Source organism: Seriola lalandi, unplaced genomic scaffold (genome assembly GCF_002814215.2).
Source record: "Seriola lalandi dorsalis isolate HSWRI2012SDOR001 ecotype SW California unplaced genomic scaffold, Sedor1 jcf7180002054866, whole genome shotgun sequence".
NCBI classification, from domain to species: domain Eukaryota; kingdom Metazoa; phylum Chordata; class Actinopteri; order Carangiformes; family Carangidae; genus Seriola; species Seriola lalandi.
Window position 1 is genome coordinate 887,639 of NW_019525419.1, and position 19,030 is coordinate 906,668.

A 19,030-nucleotide genomic window follows, 5' to 3' on the forward strand; every position below is an offset into this window, starting at 1 on the left:
CCCCATCAGACAGGTAGCATGTGCAGTGGATGGTCACATCACACAGCAGACACTTGAGGCTCTGCCAAAGATTTCTGAGTCCTGAAGGAGGGAAATGCGTTAAGAGGCAGTGAGCACTGGGACTGAAAAATCCTTGAACCACTGGCAGGTGGATTAATTGGTTTACTCAATGTTATTTCACCAGGGACTTCTCAAAACAATTTCAGACATTAGACTGTCTTCCGAACATGTAGCCGACCTGAGGGGCAAAGCAATCTAGTTGACAGCTAAAAATACATTGTGTAATATGGACCACCGAAGGACAGAGTAATATTGAGCAGCTCTCACTGTCATTGCACTGACGATTATGAACGATATTTCCACTTGCTGTTTTGGTCATTTGTTTGTTGGTGTCGTTATTATAATAACAACCCTATGATCATTAGCCTGCTACAGAGTGGCATTTTTACATCATGGTTGTTAAATTGATTTATCAAATGGCATTTTACCAACATAGAGGGGGGGGGACTTGAGTAGTACAGATTCTCATTTCCCAGATCTATGGCCCCCACGTACACACACACTGCAGCATTAGCATCCGGCTGGTCCATTTATCACCTGCAGCACACACTGTGGTGACCCCTCCTGTTAATGCTAGCCTTGCCTTTTCTACACCTACCATTAAATGGAAAGTCCCCCTGTTCGTGCAGGGCTTTGATTAATTGGTAGTTTAGAAGGTGGGGAACAGCGTCCAAAGATAATATCAGGCTGCACCTACACCTGCAGCTGCATTGTTTAGTAACATCCTGACTGCACTGTTTGTGTATAAAACCCCATTATCTGGTCTCAGCCAGACATTTAAACTAATAAGTAGTGTGTGTGTGTGTGTGTGTGTGTGTGTGTGTGTGTGTGTGTGTGTGTGTGTGTGTGTGTGTGTGTGTGTGTCCTATTGTGTGTATGTAGCTCTATATGCTTTTGTGTGCATGTGCTAATGTGTATGCATAAGTTTATTTAGTCATGTTCCTTTTCTAAACCTATGAGATATGAAATACATTCAGCTTTCACATTGAATTATTTTGCTGAACTACCTCATTTCACCTTGTTGCTAAGCAGTAACATACAACTCAAACAGTTACTATTGCCATCTATTGGGGCTAAATACAGCCTCTGAAAATATGGAAAGTGCACCATTGACAATGAATCCAAGGAACAGTTTAACTTTTTAATCATATTTATAAGATTAGATTGTATACTGTAATAAAATGTGTTCATTGTTTTAATTAAATGTGGCTGCTTCTAATATTTTTTCCTCTTTTTTTTCTCTCACCATAGGAATCTTCATACTCATTTGCACTGAAATGCCTTATCAGCCTTTCCACTGTTATATTGCTTGGTCTTATAATAATGTACCATGCCCGGGAAATCCAGGTGAGTCTATCACAGAAAAAAATAACATTTTATTCATTATAGCAGCAGCTTTTGGGATCAGTGCGGTGATAATGATGATAGCAATAATAATAGTAGGAGGAAGACGATTCTGATTTGGCAGCTGAGCCTCGACTAAAAACAGCTGGAATATTGTTTTTGTTGTGCTAAAATGGAAATGCTATAGAAATTAATTTATGCTGATAATAATGCATTAATGATGATTTTTAATGTTATGTATTATATACATACATGTAAATACATTTATTTGATTGAATGTGGCGACATAGTGACAACATTTTGTTCAACAATGGGAAAGACTGTTTATACACAGCATCCCCTTTTTCTGTTACTTAAAATATGGCTCTATTTATTAAGTAGTCACCATAATAAATTACTGTCTTTTCAGAATTTTCTGCATCTCATTTTCTGTCTTTTTTTTTTTTTTTTTTTTTTTTTTTTTTTTTTTTTTTTTCAGCTTGGTTTAAAGTTCCTCTGGATTACATCCCATATTCAGTATAATTCTTCATCTGTTTGATCTGAGCTGCATCAAACTTAAGTAACTTAAGATCAAAATCAAACCAATTTTTATGGCTACAGATTGTTAAGTTTCAGCATGACCTCTGGGGATCTTGACTAAAATTTCAAATAAAATCTGTGTGTTTGGTCCGTATGATACCGTATAATAATGTCTCCCTGTGTAATGATAAACACATGTGATTGCGGTTACTGAGGACATAGAAATTGAGATGGTGAAAAACCTGAAATCTCAAGCAACAAACTAAAAAAGTGGCACATGGAAGAAAATACTAATACAAGTCGTTGGTGTATGTTTGTTTTTCTTCAGCTGTTTATGGTCGACAATGGTGCGGACGATTGGAGGATAGCCATGACGTATGAGCGGATCTTCTTCATCGTGCTAGAGCTGCTGGTGTGTGCCATCCATCCCATCCCGGGCCAGTACGTGTTCACCTGGACGGCGCGGCTGGCCTTTACCTACACGCCGTCGGTGGCCGACGCTGACGTGGACATCATCCTCTCCATCCCCATGTTCCTGAGACTCTACCTGATCGGCAGGGTCATGTTACTCCACAGCAAGCTGTTCACGGACGCTTCGTCTCGCAGCATCGGCGCCCTCAACAAGATCAACTTCAACACACGCTTTGTCATGAAGACCCTCATGACCATCTGTCCAGGAACTGTTCTGCTGGTGTTCAGTATATCCTCCTGGATCATTGCTGCATGGACTGTGCGCGTCTGTGAGAGGTAAACACAGGGTTGTGAATAATGGCCGAATAATGGACAAATTGAAAAACGAAATGGCTGATGCACAATCACAAGTTGTGGATTACTAGACACCTTTTCTTCCCTCACTCTCGTCACTGTTTTGTCCCACGCTTCTCAGTGTTACCTTGTTTTCTGTCGCTCATGTGCACTGGTCCACAGAGATGTGGGGAATCATCAGGATAGGCTACATGTTAATACTGTACACATGTGTATAGGAAGGCACACACAGACACGCCCACACACTACTCCACTGCCTGAATGTTTAAAAACACCCTTACATACGTTTCATTAGCTAAGCAATTGCTCCACGACTCCCCACTCCTTGTTTTTATTGCTATTTTAGATGGCTTGTCCATAATTCATGAGTGTCTAATTGTTTGTTTGCTGAATGGTTTGTTTTGGTAATGAGAGCAGCCCCCGGGATCCCCTAACCCGTTTTTTCCCCAAAACTGCGCATCGGTCTTCGTCTCAAGGGGGCAGCAACGATTCTCACTGAAAATGAAAGAGGCAGGGAGAAATGAAAAGCTTTTTTTTTTTCCTTTCTCGTTTTGCATTTGCATAGGGAAATGAGACGTTAATGCCAGCTTTGATGTTTTAAAGTCATTTTTGCATAGTTGAAGTGGAAAGGGGACTTGAGAAGGGTGGGTGGAGAGTGGAAGATCTATAGCAGCAGTTCTTGTCAGACCCAATATGATACTGTACATGTGCTGCAGTGTAAAAGTTAAGCCTCAGCTCAGAGGAAGGCTTTGCTCTCAGTCTTTCAGCCAGGCCCTGACTACAGATGCTCAGTGTCCTCCTGCAGCTCGCCTCGCCTGCTTTTACTAAGTACCTCCCCTCCCTTCCTCTGCCTCTCCTCTTAACTACCCCTCCTCCCCGTGTTAACACCTGTCACTAACCACCCCCCTTCGCACGCCCGACCCTGGATCCTCTCGGACCTCTAACTGTTGGCTGGTGGGTTTGAACCTCACTGGGGGAAACCGATCAGCTGATCTTTGACACCAGCTCCACTGGAACACTGAGGCAGGACAGTGAGGTGTAGCAGACATCAGAGCTCACCCTCAACTTGATATTTGCATCTGTTCAAAACAACCCACTTCCAGTTTGAATACTTTTGGTAATGTCTCTATACAGTCCAGTTAATGGCTGTTGCTACACACTTTCTCTTTCTGTCTTTATTATTCCCAGCCTTATATTCAATCATGAAATAGCCTGAATCGGCCAGAAATTGACATTTTTGCCATAATTTGGTCTTTAGTAGCTCAGTGGACCTCTGACACTGCACAGCCCTAATCCTACATGCATGCTGGTGTCAATCTGGAAATCTGAATTTAAATAGATGATTAGGTGAAAAGCACAGAAATCTGGCAGAGTCTTGGTAGACTGGTTTGCTCACACACGCATTGGTGGTAATCCTATCACACTGTGACACACACTTCCCATGAGCAGTGCATGCCGTCAGTCTTTTGGTTTCAGTTTCAGAACAACACGTGTGCTCAGCTGGGTGGATTCGTGTACGTATGTCTACGTGTGTTACTACGGATGGGTGCAAGCATGCACATGTAGGTGTGTGTGTGCGTGCGTGCGTGCGTGCATGTGTGTGCGTGTTTGTATAATGTTTTGTTGTACTTTCTATTTCCCCACTATGCTGCTCCATAGGGATACCATGTGAGTCCTCGCTCTCTAGCCGTGGAAAAAACAACTTATCATTTTGCACCGAGCTGGCGCCACTGCTGCCCTGAGTGGGGTTTGGAGGGTGGGGGGTGATAGTGGGGAGAAGGCAGCCCCTCTAAAACAATTATCCAATGATCCTTTCCAAACTCAGTATGGCAAAGGAGGATTAGGTAGGCCCTCTAGTTGGCATGAGTGGGACCATCCTTCTGCTAAGAAAAGGCTTTTAGTGGCTATAGGAGGACAGCAGAGACCAACGGTGTGAGCAGCACTTTGAAGCAAGCGTCTCTTTGCTAACTGTTGTGTGTTAGGCCGGTAGGGACTGGAGGAGGAGGTGGATGAGGAGGAGGAGGAGGAGGAAATTTGTGCTAAAATGGAGCAGCTCCTTCAAGTCACCTTCACGAGTCTGCCAGAGGGCAATTTGTCTTTTCTCATTTTTTCTCTCCCTCTCCTTATGCAATTGTTATAGATCTATACAGCACAAAAAGTCTTTTTAACAGCAACTCCAAAGATTTGCAGAGGAGCAAAAGCCTTTCTGTTCTTTGTGTTCACACATTACCATCCCATTATGTGTCTCCCTTCACAAAATTAATTGAACAGTGTTGTAGTGGTTTTCCACAGACTTCTGTGGCTTCTACTGCAAAGATTTTGCTCTAGAAATTGTCTCCAAAAAGGAGGGTCTGAGCATCCAAGGAGAGGGCAAATGTCAAGTCATTCTGCGTACTAGTTAATGTCATTTTGTTCTGGGGTGTAACTTACTATCTAGCAGAGCATGATTTTGGTCGGCAACTATATAGTATATGACTCATGTTACAACAGTTCAAAGCTAGGCAGGTAAAGGAGGGCATTGCTTTCCGTTGTTGCACAGTTTTTTAAACAGAGACACTCTTAAAGGAGGAGTTTGTTCTGTGCTGAAAGCAGTGTCTCCAGTCTTTGTTTACATCCATGAACCGAATGTCCTCATCCCCCTTCGTCCCCTCCTCTTGTAAACATGGAAACAGCATGTCAGCTTTCATGTTTACTTATCAATCCCATCATTTCAAGTAAAATAAAAGGGGAAAAAAAAAAAAAAAAGAGGCGCTTGTTTCCCAAAGTGCTGTTTGTGACTTTTGTATCTTCTTTTAAATGCGCCGTTACACTGTCACATTGACCACGCACCTGAGCCAATCAAAGGGCAGTACGATGTGAGATTGGACGAGCACGGAGTCTACCTGGAAAATGCCTAGATGGGGGGAATGAAAGACACGCAACCAGAGGAACAGAGAGGGATGGAGGGGTGGAGGGAGGGCGGAGATGGGAGGAATGCTAATGTTACAGTAGATGGATTTAACACTGGTCACTGGCCCCCCCTTTCCCTTCTTTCTTGATACAGCCCATCTTCAGAGCTAACCTACCTCAACTAAGCTCCTTAACTAAGCTCTTTTGGCTTCTCCCTCACTACCATAAGGCTCCCTCCCTCTCTCTCTTACTCCTGACTGATCCTTTGCAGATCTCTTACTGTACCCATCTAACGTGGCATGCTTTGCAGTTTTTCCTCATCTCTCCCTACTACTGATTCCCTGTCCCTTTGCCTTCCCTTATCCATAAGAAGCAGGCCCAGTCCGGCCAGAACTCAGTTACACACTTGCATGCATGCCTTGCCTGCCTCCCCGGTCTCTCGCTCCTTTTTTCTCTTTAACTGTTATCTAATTCTCTTCCTCTCCTGTTCTAACTCTGTTATCTGAAACAAAACGCTCTATTTCAAGGCGATGTGAGACTTCTATTTCTCACCTCGCTTTCTCCAGTGAGGACCCGTAGGCTATGTAAAAGACAAGCTCTCAGAAAGTTTAGCTGACTTTCCCTCAGAGTGCGGCACCGGATTATCAGGCTTGAGTTACTAGTCAGCTACACCTACACCCAAGGTCTGACATCCAGATTGTGTCATCGCTTAGCCACAAGACACAAACAGTGCCAGCAGAGAACACACTGTCCAAACGTCCTACCAGAGAAACGCACACCAGTGCAACCTGAACTTACTCACACCAACCACAGGTTTACATGAAATATTCAGGTAGATTTGTGCAAACACACTGATCCATCACCGAACAGGCACAACTTTGAAAGTGTTGATGTTCCTTTTAGTTTGTCATTACAGTAGACTCAGATTTACAATGTAATGCAGCAACACTGCGCCAAGGAAACACCTCCTTGATTCTACTGACTCAACTAAAATGTATCCATTAGCTCCAAGATGTTGAAACCCTCCGAGAATTTCTGTCCACAAATACCAACAAATCTGTCGGACACTGCAGAACAAACACACCGCTCATTGAAAAATGATTCAAACCAAATGTGACCCTGTGGCTGCACCCGAAGGCTCACAAAGTGAACTGTGTATATGCATGTAGTGCCTCAGTCACTCTCAAACTAAGTGTCTAATATACCTTTACCTTCATCTGAATCATTCACAAGATTATCTTTCAAATGAGCGTCACCTCCACAAAGACCTGCAACCTCAAGGACAGGTGGATTCCCTACGGTTTGATGACTTGATCTGATAACGTGCTTTTAAACTATGCACGCTCTGCAGGCAGAGTATTGATTGCAGCCTATGGCAAAGTATAGAGAGCCCACAAAGCATGTTTGCATAACAAGGAATGTGGAAGTGATAAACGTCCCAAGATACGATCAGAATATGCACTGAGGATCATGAACCCAACCAGCGCTGTTCTTTGCGTAAAAGACAGATAGTAGTAGCTTAAAGTCAAAGGTGCTTCTATGTGTTTCTGTTATTATTTTTAGTCAGGCTTAGTAATGCACATGACACCCAGCATTACATTTAGTCACAGCAATAATTTTTTTTTTTCTCTCTGAGGGTTACAAAGGTATTCGGAAAGCCATACTAGCAGTGCTAACACTGTTCCTACCAGTTTAAGAGAATTATAATTCTATAACTCCGCTGTGACTGTGAAGTGCTGCCATCTGCCTAATGTCTCGGTTGCTAGGTACGTACTTATGTTCATCTACTCATACAGACGGATAAGAGCTGGTTCTCGATTTAGGAGCATTTTTCTAAACTAATCTGAGTTTTGACAGTTGGGTTTAATTTTCCTGTCGATGTCCCACTGCAGAAACTGAGCCATGGCAGAGAAGAAAAGATTGTGTAGGTGTATTTCGCCAAGCAGATATGGCCATACCACAAGCATCTGGTGTCAGTGCCTGCCTTTAAACTGCAGGACTGCATTGTTTTTATTAGCTTACTTTTGAGTGCTGCATCCCCTCGAGCATGTAGAGGTGCATCCCTTTACCTCAACTCTACTACAATCTATTATCTGTTCACGTTAGAGCTACAATAAAGCTTTGATGGGGAGCAAAATGCTCTGACTGCTGATCTACAGTAGGCTAGGACTGCATCAACTACTGCTACATCATTTTTTAGGCCCAAGCTCAATTCAAACAAGAATTTCCACTAAGCCATAAATGTGTCAAATGTCTTTGCAGAGTCAACTATAATCTTGTTATACCTTAGACATTGACAAAATGTAACAAAACTGACTAAAATCTTGCCATCACTGATAAACATAATCATATCAAAGTAGTTCCACCGGCCTCAGACTTTCACTTACATGCAGATAAAGTTTTATAATGTCAAATACACTTCCCCCATTTACAGTATTCCTGACTATTTTGTTGTGTTAATATGCGCGAGCTGACAAGCTCCCTACTTGGTCACAAAATGTGCCGGCAGGTCTGGGGAGTCAGGGAAAAGACGAACAGATCAGACAGTGGTTGTCAGACTCATTTGTTAAATTGCTGTTGTAATATTTGGCTTCCTGTATATGCTGCGAAGGCACGTTATGTAAGACTGAACAATTAAACTAAATCACTGCTTCACACCCTTTATATACCCCACAACAGTTTATCAGACAGTGTTGAGAACTGATAGGAAGGAATGTGTTGTGTTGTTATGGGGCACCTGAATGTGGGCACATATTAAGGAGGCAGTTGGTAACCTTACCTCAAAGCCAGACTTGGTGTTGTGGGCAGAAGTACAGCAAATAATCTGAAATAATATTTTGTGTTGTGCACGGTGCATTGGGAAAACTGGGAACATGAAAGGAGATGGTTAGATGTACTGAATCGGCAGTGGAGGTGGAGTGGTGGTGTGTCCCCTGGAGGTTGGATGAGGATGGTTTTCAGCAAAGTAAACTTTATCACCATTGGGTACATGGTGAATTCCACTGAGCATATTGTTTCTGGGGGCAGAAATTACACAGGGACTATTGTGAACGTGTTTTCAGCTTGAGCACGAGCACAGGGTTGTTTACAGTTGTCTTTAGTGTTGAGAGCGGCAGAGACTGGGATTCCAGCGCTTACTGCTGAGTGTTTTTCTGCAGGTGTCTCCAGCCAAATTCAGTGGAACATCTGTAATAGAATACTTGCTATCTGATAACCCCAGAGACATAACCACACTCCAGCCTTGAAACATTAAGATTAAGGGCTTCGTGAACGACGTTTCCTGTCTGGTGGCCTTGTAGATTAAGAAGGACACTCACAGCAGGTCAAAGAAAAGGCCTGACTGAATTTCTCAGCTTAAATATGAAAGTTTGCAAGGGTAGTGCCACAAGACTGTGTCAAGGGCTTACTCTACCTGACAACTTTTACTTCAGCATTTGCAATAGAGTGACTTGCAGGAAATCTCTCTAGTAAGACCACTGTGGTGTACTCTTTGGAATTTTAATTAGTCTGGATGAGGTTCACAAACACACACTTGATCATTTCTTGTAACTGAAGCCTGAAGCTTGCCTCGCTGCCAAAGCTGCAAGTCAGCAAATCCGAGCAGTTCTTCACTTCTGGAATCACATCTTAGTTGGTTGGCAGCAATACATTAGGCGTAGCTCATTATTAAAGTGCAATCATATTGCCATTGGTAAAACAAAATCATTTAGTTCCTGGCTACAAATATACATTTGCTGTGACAGGGAGTGACATCATGCTACAGAGATGAGAGCTCACTGAGTCACACGTACTGGGAAGCTGGTTTCTGCCACACAACAGACTTCTCTTTTGGTTTATGTTTTATGTTAATTAACTAAAGTACAATTACAACACACCTTGTGAGACTGTGACCCCCCCCCCCCATGTGTGATTTTCAGATCAGGGGTCACTTTGATATTAGGTCCCTCCCTGGTCTAGTTTGTTTTAAGAATTCATTCATTGTTCGGGCACAAAGCCGAGACATGAAGATGGCTACAGATACTATTTTCTGAATACACGTTTGAATGGCAGTGAATGTAAAAAAAAAAGAAAGAGAAAAAAAAGTGCAATGAGACGTGTCATATAGTATAATGAAACCTTTCTTACAGCATAGTTAAGTTTTCAGTGAACACATCACAGGGAAACCAAGGACACGGTACAGATGCACAGAAAATATGGGGTGATTAAAAATCGGTGTTTCTCCAAGTAGAAATGTGTTTTCCAAGCTAGAAACAGCTTTGTGTAACTTTCCAAACACTTCCCCATGTACTCATATTTGCATGTTCCTGAAAGATGCAAAATCAGTTTTGACAAGACTAAGAGTCTACAGCCACGCTAGCTGCTCTGTGAGGCTGTACTTTGGCACGGTGCTGCTTTGAGCTAAAGGCTAATGTCAGCACGCCAACATGCTCACAGTGACAGTGGAAACATGCTGCTGTTTAGCAGGTATAATGTTTATCATGTCCATCATCTTGGTTTAGCGTGTTAGCATGCTAACATTTGCTAATCAGGGTTAAAGGTTAGCACAGCTCAAGCTGATGGGAAAGTCATCACATCTGCGGGTAGTTAGACATAAAACAAAGTAATAGAAAATCAGTGTAAATTTTGACCTGATGATGGCGTTAGATGAAAAGTGAAGGCGTCATCAAAGTTATTACAGTTCATCCTGAGGGGAACGTGAATATGTGTTCCAAATTTCATGCCCATCCTGTTAGTAGTTGTTGAAACATCTTACTCTAATCCACAAACCTCATGGTCGTGCTTGTAGAAAAGTTAGGATTAGACGGAGGATTCAGCCTCTGGGGAGCATGAATGTCTCTACACAACTTCATGTCAATCCATTTAATCCTCTATCTCTAGAGCCATGCTACTACCCTGACTAATAATAACTTTAATTGCATTTAAATTAGAATGTGAGTTTTAGATATTGTAATTCTAATATAATGCCAAATAATTTTATCTGAAGTGTTCTGCAATTAAAATATTATAAACGTTTTCTGATAAAATAACTCAAATAACCTCAGCTCAACTTAAATAAGCTGGACAGATATTTTTTTTAAATTTATTTTAGACTTGTAAACATATTATAAAATGCACATATCATAAAATTGTCCATTAGTTTTAAGATATGTGCACAGTCCACTTCGAATGTGCTGCTGCTGCTGCTTGCTTGCTTGCTTTGCATATTGGCTGCGCTGTAAAAACACTGTTAGGTTTGCAGTTTTTTTAATTAGGTCATCTTCACTTTGAGTTTAAGCTGCTCATGTTTACTGCAACTAACACGCTCCCCGAGGAGCATCCCAACATATTTGTCCCCAAGTTATCTCAGCCAGCACTCAAATTCATTTAGATCAACAAGACTTGCACTCGTGGAAATATCTTTTGCATTTGTTTTTGTTGATGTGAAACCCAAATGCAGGAGGACGAGGGGAAGTGCTGTTATTGTGCGCATGCAGGCGATAGCTGCAGAATGGTAAACAGGAGCTTTTGAATGTGGAGGAAGTCGTTCGCTTTGCTGTTGCAGCTGACCGGCGGAGGAAAGTAGACACAGAAGCAAAGCTGTGCAAAATATACATCGTGGTGTAGACTCAGGTTTTGCACATATCTTTTGACTGCTTACCAGATGTATATTTTGGGGACATAAAAGTAACATCATAATGTGTGATACCTCGATCAGCTTTCTTCTTAGGAAGCGGACTGTGTCTCATTATCCTTATTTTGAAGTAGAGTCTTGGTGGTTTCACAGGTTTCATGGATGTGAGGTGATTCACTTAAAAACAAGATACTACGCATTTAAAAATGACACCTAAATCTTTAAGAAATAATTGCTGACAAGAACCTGACACTTTCCACTGAAAAGCATCGAGACTGAAGTTACATTCTTAGTATTAATGACCAAATACTGCATGTTCAAAGACTTTCCTTTTGTTTTGAATCAGATATAACGAATATTATTGTGTTTTCAACTGAACATTTAAAATATTCCCAGTGGTTCGTGTGTGTGTGTGTGTGTGTGTGTGTGTGTGTGTGTGTGTGTGTGTGTGTGTGTGTGTGTGTGTGTGTTGGCAGACAGAAGTGTGTGGCTCTTTCACATCATTACTATTCTGTTTGTTCAGAGGTGCTGTTGTCAGCTTTGGCTGCTGTATTTTCCAGGGACTCATCATATGTATCATAATCTCACCTATGCACAATGGCAGCTAAAAAATTAAATGGCTGGGAAATGGTTTGTTAGTACACATAAGCAGAAAACATCCCAGTGATTGTTTTACATCTTCCTAACATGCAGGCCTGACTAGACTAGTTCATGAATTGGTGATGATTTGAAGAGACTGATAAAGAAGCAAACTGTGATTGTTGTTGACCAGTTTAGTTGCGGGTTTAGCCGTAGAGACGTTACCTTATTTGTCTTATGTTGTGTGAAGTATGCTGTACTCCTCTACCCCACCGCAGAAGTTTCAGAGCTCATTTGGAAGTAAATTACAGTATTATTTTATACAGCAGTGGCTAAATAATGCCATGTCTGAAATATTTTCAGGAAGTGATGCCAGGGTAATGCTTTGCTGCAGAGTGTCTGTCAGGGAGAATTTAACAGTGGGGGATAAAACTGTCTGCTCGAGAAACTATATACCTCTTGTCCTGGAATAGGTTGAAAGTGGTGCCAGCTCTTCTCCATGCTATTCCAAAACTTGACACAGTATATTGAGAGCCTTAAAATGCGATTGATTAGCTCCCCATTCAGCCTCTGTCTCTGTTCCCGTGTTGCTGTCTTCTAACTCTCTTTCAGAGTGGAGGATTATTGAAATATGTGCGTTGAAAAAAAAAAAATATTGCCACATTCACCATTAGCAAAATAGGTAATAAAACAGGAAGCATTCTCTAAAGCAGAGTTGCATGGTTAAAACAGAGAGAAGGCCTCTGTAATACACTTTAATACTTTGTTCACTGTGCTAAAAGGTGCAGCACATTTCTGCCTGCCTTGAAGACATGACTCACTCTCTGCACGCCTTGATGACAAGATAAATGAAATTAACATACTAGTCACTTGTAATTACAATATTTAGCCAGCTGATCAAGTTTAGCCCCCTGGCAGCTATCAAAGGGCAGCTGCTGAAGTGTTGGGATGCAGGTAAAAGAGACAGGGGTGTCAAATTCAATGAGCTTCTTCCTTTGTTACTCATCCAGTCCTACCCCACTGTTTACAAATGAAAGCCCGCCCGAGAAGATGTACAACCCCCTTCCACCTGGTGATACTGCAGTATTTGTCAGGTGGTTCTCTTCTCTAAATGGACCCCAGGTTTGCCCATCGCTCTCCTGCTCTCAATATACTGGCTCTGAAGCATGCAGGTTACAGATCTTATTCATTCCTGCATGGTATCGTACAGAGTGCTTCTCTGCATGTCATTCAAGAAGCTTGAATCCCACAGACCGCACACTTTTTTGTCACTCTGAGGGGGAAAAAAAGTGGTCATAGTTATTCCCCTCCCCACCACCACCCCCCACCCCTGACTTTGAGCATGAATAGAAACTTGAGAGTGGGAGTTTTAAGAACTGCAGAGGGCATGATTAGTTCATTTATGATATTTGATAACAATGAACTGTCTTGGAGGAGAAGGAGGAGCAGGCATTTCTATAAAAAACCAACTCAGTTTTCTGGTGGAAAGAAAAACTTCAGAGTCTGGCCCTTAAGTGTTCCAGTCTGTACTTGTGCACTAATTAGAGGTGATTGTTCCAGCCATTTTGAGTCCACATGCAGGGCCACTGCTGGATAGTTCAAAGTTGTTAGCAATTCATGATTGGCCCTTTGAGAATCCCCTTTAGAAAATCCTCAACAAAATCCCAAGAAATTAGACTCCATCTCTGTTGTTTTGTCAGAGGGATGTTAGTGAGATGTTGTCTCAAAGTGCTTAGTGAATATTTGATTTTAATTCCAAAATTAAATCTTATCTGATCTCCTCCTAGACAGCCCATTGGGAATAATCAGGCGAGTTGAATGAGGGTGGGTTGATAAGGCAGATTTGCCTCTGTGATGGACTTTTGTCTTGCTGCAAAAGGTATGGGAATGTCATCATCAATCCAGCTTTGTACAGTGTGTCTTTTTGATGGAAATATCTTTGCATATGCACTGCAGGCGTTTGGACTGACAATTCAAGCATGGCTGTCAGCTATTTTCAGCAAACAACATGTTTGAAGTGATGATTTGCATTTCCAAACCTTTTATTTTGGGGGGGGGGGGGCAGCATAAAAACTCTATGGAGGAAGATTTGCAGCAAACCGTGACCAAATAAGCCAATTGTTAGTTTGATTTAATGCAGCAGTATATGCATTTCTGGATGCACTGACATATCAAATGACAATTGTTGGGTTGTCATATTCAAATCAAGTCTGACCTGCGGTGCTCTTAAACAGGTCACTTACAGCGACATGTGTCTTTGTCATTTGAAACATGTTTTTTTTTTTCAAATTGTACTGTCTGTGCTAATGTACGACAAGAGTAAGTGAACTTGAACATGAAACACACGTTCAGTGTTTTTTTTTTTTAAATCATTCCATCAAATTCTTTAAAAACTGGCACTATTTGCTTTTTCCTGCCCCCATGTGAGTTTAAGTTTCTTACCCATTTAACATATTTCTCCATTAAACTGTCTCACATAGAAATGGCGTCAAGGCAAAGAACAATAGAAATGAAATATAGTGTCTCAAATCCATTGAATTGATATTTTTCTTCACTTTTGTTACTCAGAATGGACTTTGATGCAGTTTTTAGACTGTGTGCCAAACTGGCTTTACAACACAGGTGTATAACACCTTGCACCATGATTTCTTCCTCCTCCTCCTCGATCTTCACCACCTCCACCTCCTCCACCCACCACCCCTGTTTGGTTCACACGGCACCACGTCATTCTCCAGCATGCTCACGTTCAAGAAGCTGTGTGCAGTTTCCCTGACTCTGTGTCTCCTACTTCTGCTTATCTTCATCACTTCAGGTATCATGACAAACAGGAAGTGACCAGTAACTTCCTGGGAGCCATGTGGCTCATCTCGATTACCTTCCTCTCCATTGGCTACGGGGACATGGTACCACACACGTACTGTGGGAAAGGCGTGTGTCTGCTTACAGGGATTATGGTAGGTTCCTCTCTTCTTCACTCGGATACAGAACAATCTCACAGGAAAACTCTGACTGGAACAGTTATAAAACCGATCCTCAGCTCCACACTCGACACTCACTCCCGTGTGCACGCTATAACTGAACTCACTGCAAACGGAAACACAACTTTAAGCTTATTTTTCTTGTGTAATGATTATGGATTTTTCTAAATATCTGAAGATTTAGAGCAATTTGTGATCCACGGTCAGTGACAGTATATGACATGTAGCTGCAGAACCAGAAGCCATGTAAGGCGTCCAAACTGAAATAATTCAATGTGAAACTGTAAAATCTCACCTTGAATCGCCTCTTGATAGTTTATAACAAACAGAGTCATTATCACATAGATTCGACTCCTTATTTCTTGGACTGCATCTGTTATCATGCTTCACATACACAGTACATGCCTTGGTGTTGTGTGTAGCCCTCTCTTACCTTTCACTTACATCCCGGTACATGTATGTTTTTGCCTGCTCCATCTCTCTGATTAACTGGATTCAATATAATTTCTTCAGCTTCTTTTACTTATTGTATTCCTCTAACTGATAGTTGTTTATAAATAAACATTCCTAGACAAGTGGCAGCATTCATTCTTTGGCTTTGTTTAGTTTCTTTATTGGATTTCAATTGCTTTTAATAATTAATCTAGTAAATTTAACAAGCTGCCTCTGGAAAGCTAACAGACAAAATATTGCTGTGTTTGTGCAACAGGGAGCTGGTTGCACTGCGCTGGTGGTTGCAGTGGTGGCCAGGAAGCTGGAGCTGACCAAGGCTGAGAAGCACGTCCACAACTTCATGATGGACACACAACTCTGCAAACGAGTGAGTCACTGCATATAACTGCTGTTTTTGGGGGTTTTTTTGCCCCCGATACATGTGCTGTAAAAAAGTTCAACCAAAGAGCGATTTTCTGTTTTTCACGGAATAGTTTTTAGAGGCTTAAAGAAGTTTGTGAAGAGTCATCCAGGTCATGGTTATGTAAGAAAAGTTGAATCGAGGGCAACTGGACTTCCAACCTCGTTTCACCTCCCGTCCGAGAGGCTTCTTCAGTTCTCTCTGACGGTCTCTGACAGTCCCTCGATTCAACTTTTCTCAGAGGCCTAAAGAAGATCATTAAATCTAGAGATAACGTGAAAAAAAAACAAAAAAGAAAATAATGATTGAGAAACGTTAAAAGTGTTTTTGACAGAAATATTTTCCCTCCCTCTTCCTCTGATTAATTATATTGCAGTTGTTTAGATTTATTTTGTGATGTTTACCCTCAGCATAGGGAGCTACTGGTTTACAGGGCGTCCTCAGTGCAAATGTTCTACGTTTATATTAATCCTATTATCTTATATTGTCTGGACTGTAAACCAGTAAAATTCCCCCCAGTATCAGATCCACTAAGTTTCTGTCACACTTTTAAACACTTTGTGACATTTTTATAACTTACAACTCAAAATGCTTTATATTGATTCTTCGTTTTATTTCTTACTTATGTTTAATTTAATTATTTTTGACCATTTTATGAGATTCTTGTTGTTTTCTGTTGGTGTCGTATTGTTACGTTGTATATTACCTTACAATGTTATCGTACTATTAACGTCGAATGTCATTTTCAACCGTGTTTCGCAGGTAAAGAACACAGCTGCCAATGTACTCAGGGAAACATGGCTCATCTACAAACACACCAAGTTGGTCAAAAAGATAGATCACGCCAAGGTGCGGAAACACCAACGCAAGTTTCTCCAAGCCATTCACCAGTAAGTCCTGCACCCTATTTTCTTTTTGTGTGTGTAATCTAATGTAAAATAAAATGTTTGACAGATATATGAGTTGTTCACCACCAACCACCGAGGGGGGTCTCCCAGCATGCCCAAAAACTAAATCTACGTTATGTTATTGAAAAATTGTTCTTAAGATGTTCAGTCTATGTGATTGTGTTTAATGTTATTTTCGGTACAAAGTATTTCGGCTGTATTATCAACAGTTGTATTGCTAGTAAACGAATGAAATGTAGTCGTAGCTCTCAGTATTTGGTAGTATCACCTCTAGCGTTTGTCACAATGTCCTCCTACAGTACCATTTCCTTTGACTGTAATGCTCACACACACGTAGACTCGCTCACACCCACACACGTACACAAGCAAACACACTGCAATCTAGTGTAATGGTCCTTCCTATTCCCTTCCCCGCCCCCCTCTCCCCCCGACCCCCTTTTACCCTGTGCTTACAGTGAGAAGTGTAATGGTTTCACTCGTTTCGTGAATGTTGTGGGGTTAAAACTCTGTACTGTGTTCTGTCTTTGTTTTGCTCTATCACTGCAGAGCTCAGAAGTAAGTTGAGTCTTCTATGTATCCTCCTCCTACTGTTTCCTCAACATCCTCCTACTCCTCCTCTCTCCATGTCTGCGTTTGACATGCATGAAAAAAAAGAAAGCGTTTGTTACCAAAAAAAAAAAGAAAAGAAAAAAAGAGAAAAAAGAAAAGATAAAAATGCTGGATGCTGAATTTTTTTGGTTTTTCTTTACTTCAGTGTTCCATTTACTTCCCTCTCCCTCCCATCCCCCCTTTGAATGGAGTGAAACAAAAATAAGCATCAACATTTTGCCACTGGTTTCAATAGTGGAGGGTTGTCTGGAGAGAATGTGTGAAAGGAAAAGCATCTTGCACAGAATGAGCTTGAAGCTTCGTTGGCCTGGCCAGCGGTTCATAATCATCTACAATGTACTGTATAATGTTGCCCATGATTAATATAGCTGCTCTGGAGGCTATATTAACCTGCATCAACAGAATTCATCCTACACTCCTGATGGTTTTGTGATGACATGAACACACACACTGTAATGTGCTGTAGCTCTAATGAGGTTGAAATGTTTGCTGTTGTTTTAATATTGATTTTCGCTTTTCTTTTATTCCTTTCTCATACAAAGAGAGATCAAACAGCAAAGCTCGCACATGACATTGATGACTTAGTACAAAAAGGCACGGCACAACATGCAGGTTGGGGTTTTGTAGAATCAAATTGTACTCATAATGTGCTACGCTAATAAGATGAGCTTTTAGCTTTTAGCCCCAATTCTTCGACAGCCATAAGGGATAATAAAGCCGAGCAAACAGACGCATACGAGCTGAAACGGTTTCCCACAGAGATAGAGCCGTAAGCGAGCAGTCTCACTCTGCTCTGATATACTGATTTGCACATGAATAAATGCCCTTGAATGTCATCCTGTCTCATAATTTGCCGAACAGGGAAATTCTTCCTCTCACACATCCAGATGATGGCTGTGTGATGCCACCGCTAACAATGACACATTATTCACATCAGCCTTTGCAGTTCTTACAGTTCCATAATGTATTTGATTAGAGATAAGGAGGCACAATGTTGAGGCATCACAAAACATGTCCAATGTATCATTGTATAAGTTATTTGAAATGTCTATGTTGCAGTATGTTTAACAGTGTCGTTAGACAATTTATTTCTGGCAAGCTTCATCTTTTATCTGTGGCATCCACACACACACACACACACACACACACACACACACACACACACACACAGACACACACACACAATCCAGCACGGAAAGACTCACGTTTCATTGTGCACAAAGTCTCTCACAGTCACTGCACGCTTACTGAATGACCAGTGTGTCTATATGAAGTCCTACCACTGAGCTGTGTGTAGCACTGACAGAGGGCATGTCATCTTTTTATTTCCTTTTTTTTAATTGTCCTACTTTGGGGTGGAAAGAGACGGGATTTCCATTTCAGATTTTCATTTCAAACATAGATTCTGGGACGATCCGGTATGGAAGCATATTGCACTCTTGCTGGAAAAAAACATCATGTTTTGTCATACAAATATTAAGCTATTTGGCATTATATTGAGATAATGTTCCTCTCATTCAAAAACAGATTCTTTTTGGGTTGTAACAAGATCATCTCTCAGTATCAAGACTGTTCCTCATTGCAGCAAAAATAATTATTTACAGTAAAAATTGCTGCGGAAGGCATTGCAACATTATGAGAAAAAGATCTTGTTATAACAAGAAAAAGACCCTGATAAAACATTATAAACACAGTCTGTACTATTTTTTTTTCAAAACGAGCGTAGCATGCTTCCACAATTTTGCATGTTTTGGTTGGTATTGCATTGACCAAGACCTGGAATGCTTGTACATATATATATATATATGTATATATATGCATATATATATACATATATATTTTCTATATATATATGTATACATATAGATATGTAAACCACATACATTTACGATGCATGCAGGCTGTCCTCTCTCTT

The 19,030-nt window shown here is 41.2% G+C and overlaps 1 protein-coding gene across 1 annotated transcript in view; it reads left to right on the forward strand.

Annotated features, from left to right (window-relative positions):
- Positions 1-19,030, forward strand: part of kcnn1a (potassium intermediate/small conductance calcium-activated channel, subfamily N, member 1a) — a 50,895-nt gene that overhangs the window by 24,529 nt on the left and 7,336 nt on the right. Inside the window, exons 3-7 of the mRNA XM_023428121.2 lie at positions 1,312-1,407; positions 2,252-2,670; positions 14,580-14,721; positions 15,455-15,565; positions 16,361-16,488. Coding sequence (XP_023283889.2) covers positions 1,312-1,407; positions 2,252-2,670; positions 14,580-14,721; positions 15,455-15,565; positions 16,361-16,488 — 896 coding nt within the window. The remainder of the gene's footprint in view (positions 1-1,311; positions 1,408-2,251; positions 2,671-14,579; positions 14,722-15,454; positions 15,566-16,360; positions 16,489-19,030) is intronic.